At 39.0% G+C, this 17,188-nt stretch overlaps 1 protein-coding gene across 7 annotated transcripts in view; it reads left to right on the forward strand.

The window, feature by feature from the left end:
• The window catches only part of ATP8A1 (ATPase phospholipid transporting 8A1), a 237,728-nt gene that overhangs the window by 133,684 nt on the left and 86,856 nt on the right, over positions 1-17,188 (forward strand). For all 7 annotated transcript variants that reach the window (XM_082464159.1, XM_082464158.1, XM_082464162.1 and 4 more), the window contains 2 exons: positions 829-967; positions 4,293-4,357. In XM_082464159.1, coding sequence (XP_082320285.1) covers positions 829-967; positions 4,293-4,357 — 204 coding nt within the window. The remainder of the gene's footprint in view (positions 1-828; positions 968-4,292; positions 4,358-17,188) is intronic.

Genomic DNA, 17,188 nt, shown 5'->3' on the forward strand with positions numbered 1-17,188 from the left:
CATCATTGCCCATTCCTGTGTATTTAGGACCGAGAACACCATTATCTGCTTCCATTTGGCAGGCCAGGTTTCCCTAACAGCCAGGAGATTGTTCTCACTTTTCCCTTCATTTAGGAAGATGAGAGAAGAAACCATTCTTTTTCTTTGTCAGAGATGAGAACAGCTTTCCACAGAGTGTTTTGGTTGTGTTCAGTCTTGTATGAAGGATACCATCTAAGGAGCAAGAGATCTTTACTGGACTCTGACCTTCCACTATGCAAACATGGAACCATGTGAAAAACACTCAGCCTGTTCTTTCTTTCAGAGACTAATGCTATCACTTTGTTTATTGCTCCTTTCTTCATCCTTTCTCATTGTATTTTGTGTCTACATTTCCTGACACTGCATCAAATTACAATTTAATAGTGTCAGCCTGTAACCTTACTCTTTTTCAAACAGGTCAGTTAGATTACTTCTTCACTGTGGTGATCTTCCATAGTTTTTGTTTTTATTTTTTCTTAATAGCTGCCTGCTCCTTTTTAACTGTTTTTGATTCCCCCCTTCTACATTTGTGTGTGTGTTTTTAGAATCAATTCCTTACCTTAGGGAGGAGTAAGGTAAGACAGGTAGCTTCAGGAAGCCTAAGTCTCCTGCCAAAAGTACTGGATGAAAGTTAGGGATCCTTGACAGAGAAAACTCAATGGGGTATTTGGAATTTACAACAAATTCATAAATTATCATTTAGTCTCTCATTTTAAAACATATATACACTTCAATTTTTCATTCTTAAAGAATCTAAACTGTTTTTTTTTTTTTAATCTTAAAAATGTTGCCACTCTCTTTCTCCAGAATCTTCAGCTACTTGGAGCCACAGCCATCGAGGATAAATTACAAGATCAAGTGCCTGAAACCATAGAAACTCTAATGAAAGCAGACATCAAAATCTGGATCCTTACAGGAGACAAGCAGGAAACTGCCATTAACATTGGTAATTCACCTAGTTTAAACTTTAAGTCATGGTGCTTTTTAACATGTTTTGATATATTTTAGAAGATAGATTTGAGATATTTCAAGATTTGAAAGATTTGGTATTTTGAGATTTCCATATTTGTTAATATCATTGGGCTTGTCTATTTACTTACGGCCGCAGTGCCCCTTTAAATGTGCAACGATTGTATATACAGCCAAACTTCAGCTCTTGCAACTATGTAACGCCCTCTCTCACCTTTGTATCCCTGCCTAGCCCCACCTCCCATCCATAATTGACACATGTAGGTAACCGTTCTGCAGTTGTCTGCCAAAGTCTGGAGGCGGGGATTATGGCAGGCTTGTATACCGACACTTGTTTCTGTGACCAAAGGTTATTTCTGAGATAGGAAGTAAGGTTCTTGCCAGTTTTCTTTCATCCTACAGTTAATTCCAATTTTGCAGAAGGAGGCTGTATTAGGCAGCTCAGGCTGCTTTAACAGAATACCACAGGTTAGATGACTTAAGCAACAGAAGGTTATCTCCTCACAGTCCTGGAGGCTGGAAGTCCAAATCAAGATGTCAGCGGGTCGGTTTCTCCTGAGACCTCTCCTCCTGGCTTGCAGATGGTCGCCTTCTCTCTGTGTCCTCACCTGGCCTTTCCTCTGTGGATTCTCACAGAGCGTCTGGTGTTTCTTCCTCTTCTTATAAGGACACTAGTCCTGTTGGATTAGGGCTCACCCTTATGACCTTAGTTAACTGTAAGTAGCTCCTTAAAGACCCTATCTCCAAATGCATTCACAGTGCACAGTTAGGGCTTCAACATATGAATGGGGAGGTGGGGACACAATTCAGTCTGTAACAGAGGAGAAAGCTAATATTCGCTGTTACAGGCCTATAGTACCAATAATATGCAAGAAAAATATTGCTTTTTTCCCCAAATTCAGTAATAGTTTGTTGCCCGAACACTGTGAACCGTGACAGTAACCTCTGGATGATATTGATGATATGAATTACGTGCAAAACTCTCCCAAAACTAAAGAAAGCATTTCAGCGGTATTCACAAGATGAAACCACATTTTTAGAAAGTCATCAAGTATCATGTATCTAAAAACATATAACTAATACTCCTTTTAGAAGTGTGAGTAATGACAGTATTCTGTGATAAATACTGTATTTATAAATATAGTATTTATATTAAATAGTATAAATACTATAAATTTATAGTAAATTGATGTTGTTAATAGAGGAAAATTAACTTTTAAAAGAAAACTAGCCAGTAGAAGTTTAAACCTACAGGCCAAACAAGTTGTTAATTTTGATTATAAAAATTATCACTGGTGTTAGAGACAAAATGGAAAGAAGATGTATGAGAATAGAGAATTCTTTAGAATCAGGAGACCTGGAACACACCGATATGATAAAGCAACATGACTACAGATAGAGGAAAAATGCATGGTGGTAAAGAGTAATATGTGGGCAAAATAAGCAGTCCTCAAGATGGTTCCAGATATGTAGCCATTATGAAAGTTCCTCTGGAAAGGAGAGGATGGTGGTGGTTTCTGGCAACATTTAACTTTTAGAATCTTAGGCCATAATTGTTCCTAGAAAAGGGAAGGTAAGATTCATTCATTCAGCAAATGATGATGGTGCCTATGGTGTCAGGCATCAGTTAAGAACAGGGAACAAAACGTATCAGAGTCTCTGCCCTCAGAGCTCAAATCCTAGTCAGGGAAACAGACAATAAAGTAACTGAGAAAGACACATAGTATATTCGATGGCAATAATTGCTCTAAAGAAAAATAAAACAAGGAAGGGAGAATAGGGCATTGCACAGAGGGATTCAGTTTTAAATCAGGAAGTCAAGAAGAACTATTGAGAAGGCGACATCTCAGGAACGACCTAAGAGAGGAAAAGATGTCCCTTGGATGATTCGGGAGAGCTGTCTTCTGTTCTAGAGAAAGAACAGAAATGCAAAGTGTGAGAGGAGGAGAAGAGGTCAGCAGTGTAGCAGAGCCCATGTTAGATGGGCCTCCCAGACCGTTGTCCAGACTTGGCTTTTACACTGAGTGAGATGGGAAACCATTGGATGGTACTAAACTGAGCAGAGGAAACGCTTTATCTGACTTTCCTGTTAAAAAAAAAAAACAAACTATATATATATATATATATATATATATATATATATCCATCCGGCTGCTAGACAGAGTAGACTCAAAGGAAAGCAAGTGTTGAAGCAGGAAGGCCAGAGGCTATCGAATTAATCCAGATGAGATATGGTGGTGGCTTGGACCCAGGTGATAACAGTAGAGGTGGTGAGAAATGGTTGGGTTCTGGATGGATTTTGAAGGTAGAGCCAACAGGATTGATTGATAGATTAGATGTAGGGTATGGAAGAAAGAAAGGAATCAGGGGTAACTTCAAGGTCTTTTAGCCTTAGCAACTGAAGGATGGAGTTGCCATTAATCAAATGAGGAAGACTAAAGGAGAAACGGGTTTTCTGGGGGGAGGTTAAGAGCCTGGTTTTTGGATATGTTCAGTTTGAGATGCCTATTTTACACCTAAATGTCTGCTATTAAGTAGGCACTGGCATGTGAGAGTCTAGAATTCAGGAAAGAGGTCTGAATGGGATTTATGAGTTCTAGAATGGTCAACATTTAGATGGTATTTAAAACCTTGGGAAGGAATGATATCACAAAGGGAGTGTAGATGGTCTTGTGTTAAATGTGAGGCCCACCGACAAGGTTGCCTGTTTTTCTCCAGCCACGTTCAGCTGTAGGCAGACAGGTGCAGAGTGGGCCGAGTTGGTTTAATCAGCAGGTAATTTTGCCCTGCGGCAAGTATAGCAAAGCAAGAGAGGGCAGGAGAGTAGAGGATGTGATGCAGTCCAAGGGCAGGAAGACTGTGATGGGATCAGTGGTCCAAGAGAGAGCCAGACAACCCTCCTGAACCCTTCTCCCAAAACAACCACTGGCCCATCTTCTGCTCTTTGTGTTGGTCATCGTGAAGGATATTCCATAACATTTATCAGTTTTCAGGACATTGAGAATCCTTAGTATAATCTTTTTCCATATTTGTTTATCAAGACAGCCTTAACACTCCAGGTAATGTCCTTGTATCTTATCCCTCTTACAGCGAGCAAGAGCATTTCTTTTTTAAACTTCCTGCAAACCTAGAAAACAGCTGACTGCCATCACTTCTATTAAAATAGATAAAATTTTAATTTTATCAAATAAAATAGATAAAAAATAAAATTTAGACTTTTGTAGTATTATCATTTTAACGTCTTCACCTCTTCTCTCTAGAGAAATTAATTTTATCAATCAATTTACTCTGTTTGGACATAGGACACTCCTGCAAACTTTTGAGGAAGAACATGGGAATGATTGTTATAAATGAAGGCTCTCTTGATGTAAGTAAGATTATCTTTTTTTAAAAAAAAAACCTTTAATAACTTAATTGTCTTGCAGCATTTTATTTTATATTCAGCTAGCTGTGGAAATATTTTATTTTCCTGAGGTTAAAATATACCTTACTACTATTGTTCTGCTAGAACAAACGTACACTGTTTTGAACCATTGATGTAAATAGATGCTAGCTTTGTGTCTATGACAGCTAAAAGAAATTGCTAAATGATTTGCTTAATGTTGTTAGACAAGAAAGCTGCTTTACAAAAGCATTATGTCAGGAGGTTGCTGAGTGACTGCAACTTATTTGTATCTGCCTGGGTATTTTGTATATTAAGCATTTAATGTCTGCTTTAGCTTCCAATGTTGATATTTTGCTTCTTTTAAAAAAATGTGAAAGCTATTGAACAACACCAAATAACCAGTAGTCAAGTTGTTTTTTGTTTTTTATCATTTATTTTTTTGGCTGTGTTGGGTCTTCGTTGCTGCACGAGGGCTTTCTCTAGTTGTGGCGAGCGGGGGGCTACTCTTCATTGCGGTGCACGAGCTTCTCACGGCGGTGGCTGCTCTTGTTGCAGAGCACGGGCTCTAGGCACGCGGGTTTCAGTAGTTGTGGTGCGCAGGCTCAGTAGTTGTGACTCGCGGGCTCTAGAGCGCAGGCTCAGTAGTTGTGGCGCACAGGCTTAGTTGCTCCGTGGCATGTGGGATCTTCCCTGACCACGGCTGGAACCCATGTCCCCTGCATTGGCAGACGGATTCTTAACCACTGCGCCACCAGGGAAACCCTCAAGTTTTTTTTTTTTTAATGTCCTAACTTCTGGGCTGAAATATGAATTCCTAGGATGTCTTTTTTCATGGCTGTGATCACATGAAGTTATATTTGGAAAAGAGGGAAAGATTTTTTAGAATATAGTGTAAAATAAAAGTTAACAAAAAAAAAAGAAAGTAGGTCAAATGACCCGTAAATATTTTAAAGGAAAGGTGAGTATTTGCAATTTAAGGTGGAAGCAGAACAGGAGAGGTGATTATACAACTGCTTGAAATAGTCATTGAGACGCAAAGAGCAGAGCAGAGCAAACCTGTTAATTAGGGATGTTGGAGAAGCCGAGACCAGCTCTGTAGAAGGGATGATGAAGAGGCAGATGTTTTGAAGTTGGATATAAAACAAATTACATGTAAGAAGTATTTAGCTTCTGATTTTTAAACTGGAATGACGATCTCTTTATTTGTCCTGAAAACAGTCCTTGTGATACTCTTCCCTTTCTTGTGAAATCTTTAAGCGCCTTGTAGCCTGAAGAATAATATATGATTTTGCAATTATGAGAGTTGTTTATGCCTTTAATTATTGGGGAAGTGCTTTTTGTGAACGAAGCTTTAATCCTAAACACACACACACACACACACACACACACACACACACACAAAAAGCCAGCCCTCCAGAAGCTTATAAATAATAAGGGAAGTAAAGTGCATACAAGTAACAGATATGTAAATAAGGTAGATAGCTTGCTGTGAAAATATCACGATGTTTAAGGAACTATTTACAAAGTAAGTGGCATTTAGTTACATAGAAGTGAGTACCTGAGTAAGGGGGACAAAAGCAGAAAAAGCAGAAAGTTACTGCAAGTAAGTTCAAGGCATATTTGGGGCATGAAAGAGGAACATTAAACTTGAGCACAAGGTTATAATTTTTTAAGTATGTTTTGTTTGAATAAATGTAGGCACAGAATGAAAAATTTAAAAGTTACAAAAAGGGAAAGTATAGGTGGCAAAAAATGAATCTCCCACCTTTACACCCAGCCTACTCATTTACCTCCCTAGGGACGGTCACCAGTTTCAGTCTTGTGTGTTTGTCCAGAGATGTTCTGACTTACCTAAGGGATATATGTGCATGTCTATGGACGCATCCTTTGTTGTTAAACACAAATTTCAAATTTGTTGTTAAACACAGATTTCAGCATGCTGTCCACACTGCATGATACTGCACTTTGCTTTTCTCACTTAATGTATCTGAACAATTGTTTTATAATGGTCTGTGTGAAGCTACCTAATTCATTTTAATGGTGGCACAGTATTTATAAGGCAGCCATAAAGAAATGACAGAGGGGGGTTAAAACTGGAGAGCTAGTCTCGAGTCAGCTGTGGAAAGCTGGGCCAGGTTTGAGAATTTGCCTTCATAGGCGAGGGAAGCAATTACATCAGCCTCTTAAAAGAGGTGTTATGTGTAGAAGCAGTTCTACATAGGCAAGTTGGAAGGGTGGGAGGCATGGGGTGCAGGTAAGGGACCAGGATAAGAGTTAGGGAGGAGGAAATGGGGGCACCAATGCCAGCAATGTGGTGTGAAATTCAGGGAAACTTATCCCATGGGGTCCCTGAGAAGGAGCCATCGAAGGTGGTTCCAGAACTGGGTTGCAGTTGTTCACAACATTACAAGATCCTCAGTGTAAACATCCCCATAATCCCTGTAGACCATTAGGCCTTTGTCAGCATCATGGGTTACATGTAGTACCTAGGTTTTCTGACACTTGAAGGAAGTCAGAAGTGGGACCTGTGAGGTCAAAGCAAAAGCATGACCATGCTTGATTTGACATCCTTTTTGTCTGGATTTAGGTTTTCACTTTATGTAGAGTGTGCTAGCATTGCTTCTTTTGTTTTCATCTGTTTCATCATTTTTCTCCAACTCTTAGGCAAACACAGTCTTGAAGTGTTTTAAGTATCAAGTGATATAAATAGCAATCTCAAGAAAAAAAAGAGAAAACTGAAATACCAGAAATATTCAATGTACTGAATCATGTATTGTTAAGACAGTGGCATTTATTTCCATTTTGAAGTTTCCAAGATGGCAACTCAAAAGTAATAAACACCTCAATGGGACTTCCCTGGTGGTCCAGTGGCTAAGAATCCGCCTTCCAATGCAGGAGATGCGGGTTCAATCCCTGGTCAGGGAACTAAGATCCCACGTGCCATGGGGCAACTAAGCCCACGCGCCACAACTACTGACCCTGCACACTCTGGAGCCCATGCGCCACAACTAGAGAGCCTGAGTGCCGCAGCTACTGAGCCCGCGTGCCTCAACAAAGGAAGACCTGACGTGGCCAAATAAATAAATAAATAAAAAATTTTTTTTAATAGTAATAAACACCTCAGAGGTACTTGCACTACCTATTGCTGCAGGAGCAAACGTAGAGCCTCAGGGAAATACTTAGTTTCAATGAGAGCAGGGACACCCGTCTGTCTGTTTTGGTTTGCCATTCTCTCTCACTCCCCAGCAAGTTGCCTAGCACATAGTTCATACTCCATAAATATTTGAGAAGTGAGTCACTGAATAAGGTTTAATTAAGGGCTTCCTTTAAAAACGAAAAAAGGTTGTGTATCAGTTTTAAGTTTGGTAGTAATCGATCATATCTGATACTTAAAGAGCAAAGTGTTTAGAAATGTCCTTAGCAATTCAAGTGCCAGTTAGGTGTGGAAGATCACAGGCAAACACTATGGCTGAATGAATTGACACTGACTCATCCAGCTCCAGACTACCTTGGGTTCTTGCACTGCTGTCTGGAGAAGGTTTTTCTCCCAGGGAGTTAAGTGGTGACTTTACAAATCTGGCTGTCTGGGGTCAGACCTGCTGTGGCAAACTCATTTGCTTCTCAGCAGGAAAGGAAACAGCACTTTGCATCATAGCTCCTTCAGATCTTGTGTCATACAACCCATGGCTGAGATTTCAGGCAGATCATTAGAATGAGTCTAGGTAAATCATTATTTATTTTTCATTGCCATGGAAAAGAAAAGCATCCTATGTGTTCAAATTGTACTAATAATAATAAGAGATAGGGTTACCACTCCATCAGCACAAAGAATAATTAACATTTAGGTGATAAACTTAGGAACATGCCATCTTAGGAAATAATATTAATATAATAGGAAATAAATTGTGGGTGTTCAGAGTTTTGTCAAGTGACGATTTTAATGTACTCAAATCATTTTGTGCAGTAGCACAGTGGTTAAGGTACAGTTCTGCCCCACCTGAGTGGGGCACCCTGGGCAAAGTGAAATTAGATAACTTCTCTGAGCCACTTATGCTGCCTGTCAGGTGAGGATAATGTTACCCTTGGATTGGTATGGTTAGCACAAGGCATGGCACGTATAAAAAGGATACGTTACAAAATTGTGTAGAAAAATAGTCTATGTTGATAGACTATTGGTATGGTTAGCACAAGGCATGGCACGTATAAAAAGGATATATTACAAAATTGTGTAGAAAATAGTCTATGTTGATAGATAAGTAGCAAGTCTAAGGCTTGCTCTACAGACCTAATATGGAAATCTGATGGGCTTTTCTGCCTCTGCACATTCCCAGTTCCTTTCACAGCAAAAGCAGCACGCCCTGCTAGTATGACGCCTGAGAACAAAGCTAGGTGTTCTCACCCAGTTACCTGACAGTGTCAGCGAAAGAGTTTCTTAAAAAGCTTGATCATATTTGTTTTAATTTAGAAAGTAAGAATTTCATGGAGGAGCATCTTTAATAATCTAAAGTAGATCAAAATCTATTAGATATTTGTTAGGTAACAGAATTTTCTATCATGTGACTTTGAACCACTTTGTTAGGGGTTCTGATTATGATCTTGGTATGAGACATTTTCTTAAGGGTCTGCAAAAGCACGAATTTTAAATTACTGGCTTGAAGGATATTTTGTACTTCTTCCCTAACTCTACAGAAATGCCCAGGAAGTATCCCATTAAATTCACAGAAACCCCTTCCACTTAATGACCTAGATCCTGTCTGTTAAAACTGGAAACATCTGAAAATGTGAGCTAAGAACTAGGGAACCTCCTATGTGACCTATCTTTAACTCCCAGTGTCTGATTACAGCATCTTTCAAAATGTAGTAAAACAATTCTGGAAGGAGTGAGTTGATGTTATATTAAGGAGTGTGATTATTATAGTATTCATATCCCCCATGGCATACCAACTCTGTGAATCTCTGGAAATACTTTCAGGTGACCCAGAATATTTTTTTTGATGGATATGACCTAACTTTTTCTGAAAGGTAGAAAGAAATTGAAGACTGTTTCATTGAGATAGCTCAGGATTTCACTGCCCTTATTTGTCAAGTCTGGGTAGGTGGGAGGAACCATAATTTCTTAAGCCATTAACTCTGTAGGTACCCAAATCATCTTTCTTGAGTCTCACATGATATACCTGTAACCTTGGCCTCTCCTCCTTTTAGCACCTTTTTTATATGGAGAGTTGTGGGATCTGTCGTGAGAGGTAGGGCTGGATCTTAAATCTGTTCTTGTTGTTTTTTCTCCTCTTTTCTACTGTCTGGCTTCCCTAGGAAACAAAAAGGGGCAGAGAGGAAAATTACTTACTATATATTTATTGAATCAACAGAAATGATGGTTAAATATGTATGTGAGGAACTTGGAGAAATAAATTTCTTCCACTCAAGAGTCAAAAGGCTTCCAGTGTTCCCAAGTTTAACTCCTGAGAAGCCCTGCCCACCTCTCCTTCTGATCATCTGGGCACAGTTTTTTCAGTTTCTGCTTCTGTTGGCATTTACATTTAGCCTGATGAGGCGTCAGCACCCAATATAAGGAAGCAGAGTATGGATCCCAAAGGAAAATGCAGCTTTTTGACTGTGTGAAAAGGGAACTCTGCTTACCCCTGCAGGGTTCCACGCGTGGCTATTATAGTCATAAGAAAACCACTAGCTTATGTTTATAAGTGCTTATTTTTTGTACTAAGTACTGGACTAAGGATTTTACAGGGACAATCACATTTACACCTGAAAACATTAGTAGGCAGATACTATTATGCCCAGTCTTGAAAGGTTAACTTGACCTCTAGTGCTAAGCAGCCCTGGAAGATGTATCTAAATCACTGGATTCCAGGGTCTAAGAAAATAGAGTTTTCTGGGCCTCAGCTACCAGTGACTCTTCTAAAATAAGAATAATAATAATATCCATCTCTAGGATGTTGTTGTGAGGATTAAACAAAATAGTACCTTTTAAGTACAATGTCTGGCATTTAGTAAGCACTTAAGAAGTATGGCCCATTATCATGATCATTATAATTTCTTTTAGCATCATTATTCCTGGGGGTAGGGGGAGTTTCGTTTTGCCAGCTGCTGTAAGAGGTGATTTTAAACAGCTGCCCTCCTCACTACTTAAATTTCTCTACTTAATTTGCAAATATGAACTTAAGCCAGCCTAGGTTTGATTATGGATACCAGTGTTTTCCCTCACTCATATATTTTACAGAAAATGAATTGTCAACCACATTTCACATTAACAAGGATAAGAATATATATTTTTCAACACCATGGTAAAAGAAAGCCGTTTATGGGATTACACATTTTTTTTTCCTAGCTGAATTTGATTTTCTAACACCGTGTAAGCTTCAAATGTAACTTACAGGCATTCATGACATAAATGGTGAAGTTGTCATCTGCACCCTTTTAAGCTCGACTTATATGTATTATGCAGACAAACCTTACTGCTTGGGGAACCAGTCACTGTTGAATGGCTTCTGAAAGAAATCCAGAATAAGCAAGTTATTGACTTGACTCCGGAAAAGGAGGGGAAAAAAGAGAATTGAGGCTACTTCAGGTTTTGTCTTGATATGTCCCATGAGTCTAATACAATACATTTTGTATTGCTTTGAAAAATAGTTCAGGCAGGTTTTAAACCACACTAAGTTTTCCTCCACTGCCAGCTCTGGAACTTTAGTATTGTGAATTCTCTTTTGCCATTAGCAAAGCTGTTTCAGCTTTTTTGGCCTGAAAATGTTTAAGATCTCAGTTTAACTTTTAAGGTGTTAATGTATCCCTATCAAAAGCAAAGATATGTTTTTATAATGTCCCATTGCAGGATGATTGTTCAAATACTGTCTGGCACACAGCTTACTTCAAGTAGCTGTCAGTGAAGAAAGCCAACTTTGTTACGTTTGAGAGAAACGGGTTAGTAAAAAATATATATAAACATTACCAAAAAAGAAAATAACATAAGAACAAATAATCTGTTCTCTGTTCCTCTGATTTAAGACGACGTCTGCCACAAGCCAAAGACTGTAGTTGAAAAAGTTCCATCAAACCCATTGTTTGGTCTCATAAAAACAAAATGTGTCCCCTTTGCTCAAACAAAATTCTGTAATCTTGGGTTGTGTTCAGAACCCTAAGTGAAGTTGTTCACAGATTCATAGTGTTGCTGTTCTGAGAAATTCTTCCTCCCCCTAAGCCTGAATATTCTTTATCTTTTTTTTTGGCTAAACATCTGGGCTCTTCTAAGACTCTCTGAGACCTAGAATTATGGATAAATGCCTTCTAACCAGTCTGCCCTCTTGCCATCTCCCCACAGCTTGATGGCATTTTTGAGGTGAGCAGACCATGCCTTGTGACTTTTTTTGTGTCTCTTTTTTTGTATCTTTTGATGAATCAGCATAGCCATAAAATTGACAGTTTACAGGAAACCTATGTGCCAGGTAAATCTGCATGCATTAGCCTCTGCTCCTATACGGGTGATGGTGTCTGTCTCAAATACAGACGGAGACTTTGAGTTCACAAAGCTAACGACTGTGGGATCCTGAATTTTGACCTAGATTGCTCTAAGTCCAAAACTTTTTTTCTTTTTGTTCTTAAATAAACCTTCCTTCTCCAGAGGTAAAGGGGACTCAGTCTCACAAAAAAAAGCATTCTGGAAGGCATGCCCCACATTTGCCAGCTTCTCACTACCTCCTCTCCCACTCACCACCAGGACTGCAGAGCAGCTGAAAGAGGAATGCTCTTCTGGGAGATGGTGGTGTTTGGGCATCTTGTATTTATGAAATTCAGGAACGACCCTATATTTCGTCTTACTGTGACAGTTGTACATAGATTTATTTGAATGGATGTAGGAAATAATGGAAATGGTGTGCATTTGGAATTTGCAGTGAGAAAACACAGCAGATAATGATTCCTCTGTATTCCTACATTAATTAATTCAAATCATTAGGAAAATGGGCCCAACGTTAGCTTTCTTTGTGGTTCTGGGTAAGAATTTCTCACAGACCCCAGTTGTTACTTTCTCCAAACCGTTGATTTGGTAATTTTCTTATTTTCAAAAAACCGGTTGTATATTCTGTGCAGCCTCTTCTGGCTGAATTGAAGGCCATATCTGCCCATCCAGTTCCTCCAGGACACTTCCTCCTGCCCTTGAGTCACCGCCGCCGCTGGAGAATATTTAATGACAAGCTCAAAATAAGTGTTTAGGAGACTTTCAGTGGTGGTTTCAAATAATTACTATGAGGGCTTTGGTAAAAGCCTTCATCCACAAAACTATTTAAATTATATAATTATATCCACTACCTCACTCTTCCTTCCTTTCCCGGGGTTTGTCTGTCTTTGCTCTGCGCCCCCATCCCAACACTGAAAGATAGACTTGGGCCCAGATTGGACACTTTCTGCCTTTCTCTCTAGGGTACCCTAAGCGAGAATAGATGCCTCACAACGAATTATTTGCCTGATGGAATCTATCATAACCCCAAATCCCAAAGCTCTGCCCAGGGGCCAAGAGCAATTTACCCAGCGCTGCAACTTCCTTTTCTTAGCTTCTTCCATTCTTTGACCTGTTTCAGATGGCATGACCCTACTAGGAGATTGGACCATTTCCTCAATTACAGTGTTTTATATCTACGCCTGCCCTGGAAAGCTCATATCTGTGTATCAGCAAAGCATGAAAAAAACTTTTTTCTCTGTTTCCCTCTTCATTATATTTAGCAATATGTATTGATTAAATGCATTTGCTTGGCTGCCTTCCACTAAGCTGTTTTAGAAGACCTCTTTGGCCATATGTTTTTAATGATTTCACCTTCTGTCTGCCTTTACCCATTTTGGAAAAATGACTTTATGTTGATTTGGTTCTATACAAGTATGTTTTTAAAGGTTATGTTCTAATATAGCCTAGGAGTTTAGAAACACCGTTTTTTCTGGTCAGAAACTGTCCAAGAGAGATAGTGATCCTGACGGGGATGAATACTAAATGGACCAATTGTATATAAATGTAATTTCTCTTTACTCTCAGGTGTATGTTCTTTACCACTTACTACCGCCTGCAGTAGCTAAAGAAGTAGTTGATATATGTGTTGCATAGGGTTATATGGAATGGCCAGTGTTCCACTGAATCAATAATACAGTGTCAAAAGATAATACCCAGTGGTTTACCGACGTTGCTGTCATGGAAATCATAACTCCCTCTTTAAGAACGTGCTAACATTGTCCATACTTGATATGGTCAGAATGTATTATTAAGAATGTCGTTGGAATGTTCCATTGATTTGTAATTTTAGGGTATGAACATTTGGAGAGTGCAAAAATAGAGAAAGAATGAAACATTATTTGGCCATAAATTTGTAAATACCTCGTGTCTTAAATGATGATGAGGTGGGGCCACAAACCACCAAAACAGCTAATAAAATAGGTGTTAGTTTAAGATTTTTATATATATTCTCTTATTTGACATTTTAAGTTAACTGATAGTAGGTTTTAAAACCAAGTAGGTAAACTAAGGTTTTTTCACACACACACCCCCCAGTAAGTATTTATTTATCTGCTTTTAAAAATCATCAATACCTAAGAAGTTAAGTTGATGGTGTTAGAGCTGAAGAACATGCCAGCGAAATAAGTCCTCTGTGTTTTGTTTATCATTAGTTATTTTCAACCAACTATTTGTGAAGCTCTCATTTGCATATAATGCTATTTTATGTAACTCTGCATATATATATATATATCGATATATCTTTATGGGAGCTTAAAGTCTAACATATATTGATGTGGTCATCTGCAAAAAACATAGATAGTATGAGAGAAATGCCAAATCACGTTGTAACTTTCAAGTTATTTTCTGCTCAAGAGTTGTATCAGGGCCTCCCTGGTGGCGCAGTGGTTAAGAATCCGCCTGCCAATGCAGGGGACACGGGTTCGAGCCCTGGTTCAGGAAGATCCCACATGCCGTGGAGCAACTAAGCCCGTGCACCACAACTGCTGAGCCTGTGCTCTAGAGCCCGCGAGCCACAACTACTGAGCCCACATGCCACAACTACTGAAGCCTGCGCACCTAGAGCCCGTGCTCCGCAACAAGAGGAGCCACCGCAATGAGAAGCCCATGCACTGCAACGAAGAGTAGCCCCCACTCGCCGCAACTAGAGCAGCAACAAAGACCCAGTGCAGCCGAAAATAAATAAATAAATAAATTTATTTTTTAAAAAAAGAGTTGTATCAAGTTAGAGACAGAAATTAAGAGATAAAGAAAAACAGTCTAGGTTAACTTTATAAATATTTGTCCTCCTACCATCTAGCAAGAGCTACATGCCATATGAGAAGAGATAATGCCATCTTTTCTATAATTGAGGGAAGACAGGTTTCCAGATAGTTTTTATGTAGAAGAAGTAGTAGCTAGTAGAGTTGAGTGTTAGCAGTGAAAAAGTAGATTGAAATAAAATTGCCATTAGGAGATTTCAAAAGGAAACTGTCCCTGACACCATGCACAAAAATAAACTCAAAATGGATTAAAGACCTAAATGTAAGGCCAGACACTATCAAACTCTTAGAGGAAAACATAGGCAGAACACTCTATGACATACATCACAGCAAGATTCTTTTTGACCCAGCTCCCAGAGAAATGGAAATAAGAACACAAATAAACAAATGGGACCTAATGAAACTTAAAAGCTTTTACACAGCAAAGGAAACCATAAACAAGACCAAAAGACAACCCTCAGAATGGGAGAAAATATTTGCAAATGAAGCAACTGACAAAGGATTAATCTCCAAGATTTACAAGCAGCTCATGCAGCTCAATAACAAAAAAACGAACAACCCAATCCAAAAATGGGCAGAAGACCTAAATAGACATTTCTCCAAAGAAGATATACAGATTGCCAACAGACACATGAAAGAATGCTCAACATCATTAATCATTAGAGAAATGCAAATCAAAACTACAATGAGATATCATCTCACACCAATCAGAATGGCCATCATCAAAAAATCTAGAAACAATAAATGCTGGAGAGGGTGTGGAGGAAAGGGAACACTCTTGCACTGTTGGTGGGAATGTAAATTGATACAGCCACTATGGAGAACAGTATGGAGGTTCCTTAAAAAACTACAAATAGAACTACCATACGACCCAGCAATCCCACTACTGGGCATATACCCTGAGAAAACCATAGTTCAAAAAGAGTCATGTACCAAAATGTTCATTGCAGCTCTATTTACAATAGCCAGGACATGGAAGCAACCTAAATGTCCATCGACAGATGAATGGATAAAGAAGATGTGGCACATATATACAATGGAATATTACTCAGCCATAAAAAGAAATGAAATTGAGTTATTTGTAGTGAGGTGGATGGAGTTAGAGTCTGTCATACAGAGTGAAGTAAGTCAGAAAGAGAAAAACAAATACAGTATGCTAACACATATATACGGAATCTAAGGAAAAAAAAAAAAAAAGGCCATGAAGAACCTAGTGGCAAGACGGGACTAAAGACACAGACCTACTAGAGAATGGACTTGAGGATATGGGGAGGGGGTGGGGTGAGATGTGACAGGGTGAGAGAGTGTCATGGACATATATACACTACCAAATGTAAAATAGATAGCTAGTGGGAAGCAGCCACATAGCACAGGGAGATCAGCTCGGTGCTTTGTGACCACCTAGAGGGGTGGGATGGGGAGGGTGGGAGGGAGGGAGATGCAAGAGGGAAGAGATATGGGAACATATTGTATGTGTATAACTGATTCACTTTGTTATAAAGCAGAAGCTAACACACCATTGTAAGGCAATTATACTTCAATAAAGATGTTTAAAAAAAAAAAAAGGAAACTGAAAATCATCTCAGTAATATACCACTTGGATTGCACTGATGTTGTGAAGTGATTGACAGGTTGCAGAGCATTCATTCTTCATCGGGTGTTGACATCTCTCTTAGACCTGATGTCAGAGGAAGGAAAAGAATTAGTCTTTCCTGGAAATCACCTCTGAGCCAAGCACTGGTCAGGGCACCTGAGTTAGCCCATCTCGTCACCACAATAACCCTACAAAAGAGATATTAACCCAATCTTATGAATGAGAAAAATTTGATTGAGAGAAATTAAGTAACCTGCCTGAAGAAAGACAGCCATTAAGTGGGAGAACAACGATTCAAACCAAGTCATTCTGATTCCATATTACTGCCTTCTAGAGTTAGTCAAGTAAAAAATAAATAAGGACGAGGTAGGTTGGAATACATATGTACTCCTGGTGAAGAAGTTTATCGATAGGCCATGAAATAAACTTACCTGTGACACCTTTTCATATAATGTGGAATATAATCCTTTGTAGAACGCTGAACCTAGGGAGCCACCTGATCCAAAAGTATTTTGGAGTTCTTGGTGTCTTTACTTAAGTTAGTGGTTGAAGCTATTCCTTATTTCTCATTTAGTTTTTTCATAAGGAATTTTTTTTCAAAATAAAACACCTAATATTTCCTTTCCAAGAGAGGTGGAAAATGCTTGATTAGCTTGTTTCCACCTTATATTCTACAACCACCTAAAGGTGAGGAAAGCCTTGAGTTCTGAGCCATGGGGTATGTTTCAGCTTCTGGAACTTAAGTCCTTTACAATGTGGCTTCATCGTTTTGCTTCAAATGTTATTGGTGCCCAGAAGCATCATGTGAACCCTCATGGCCATCCTTGGCTTTCTAACTAAAAAAGCCCCACTTTTTTATGGTTACGCATTTGTTATATGTTGATGGCTGCCTTCTCTACACTGATTGGTAACTTGTGCACATCAGCTGACGAGTTCTGAAGAGTTATTTTACA

This window comes from Balaenoptera physalus, assembly GCF_965194825.1.
Source record: "Balaenoptera physalus genome assembly, chromosome: 5".
Taxonomy (NCBI): domain Eukaryota; kingdom Metazoa; phylum Chordata; class Mammalia; order Artiodactyla; family Balaenopteridae; genus Balaenoptera; species Balaenoptera physalus.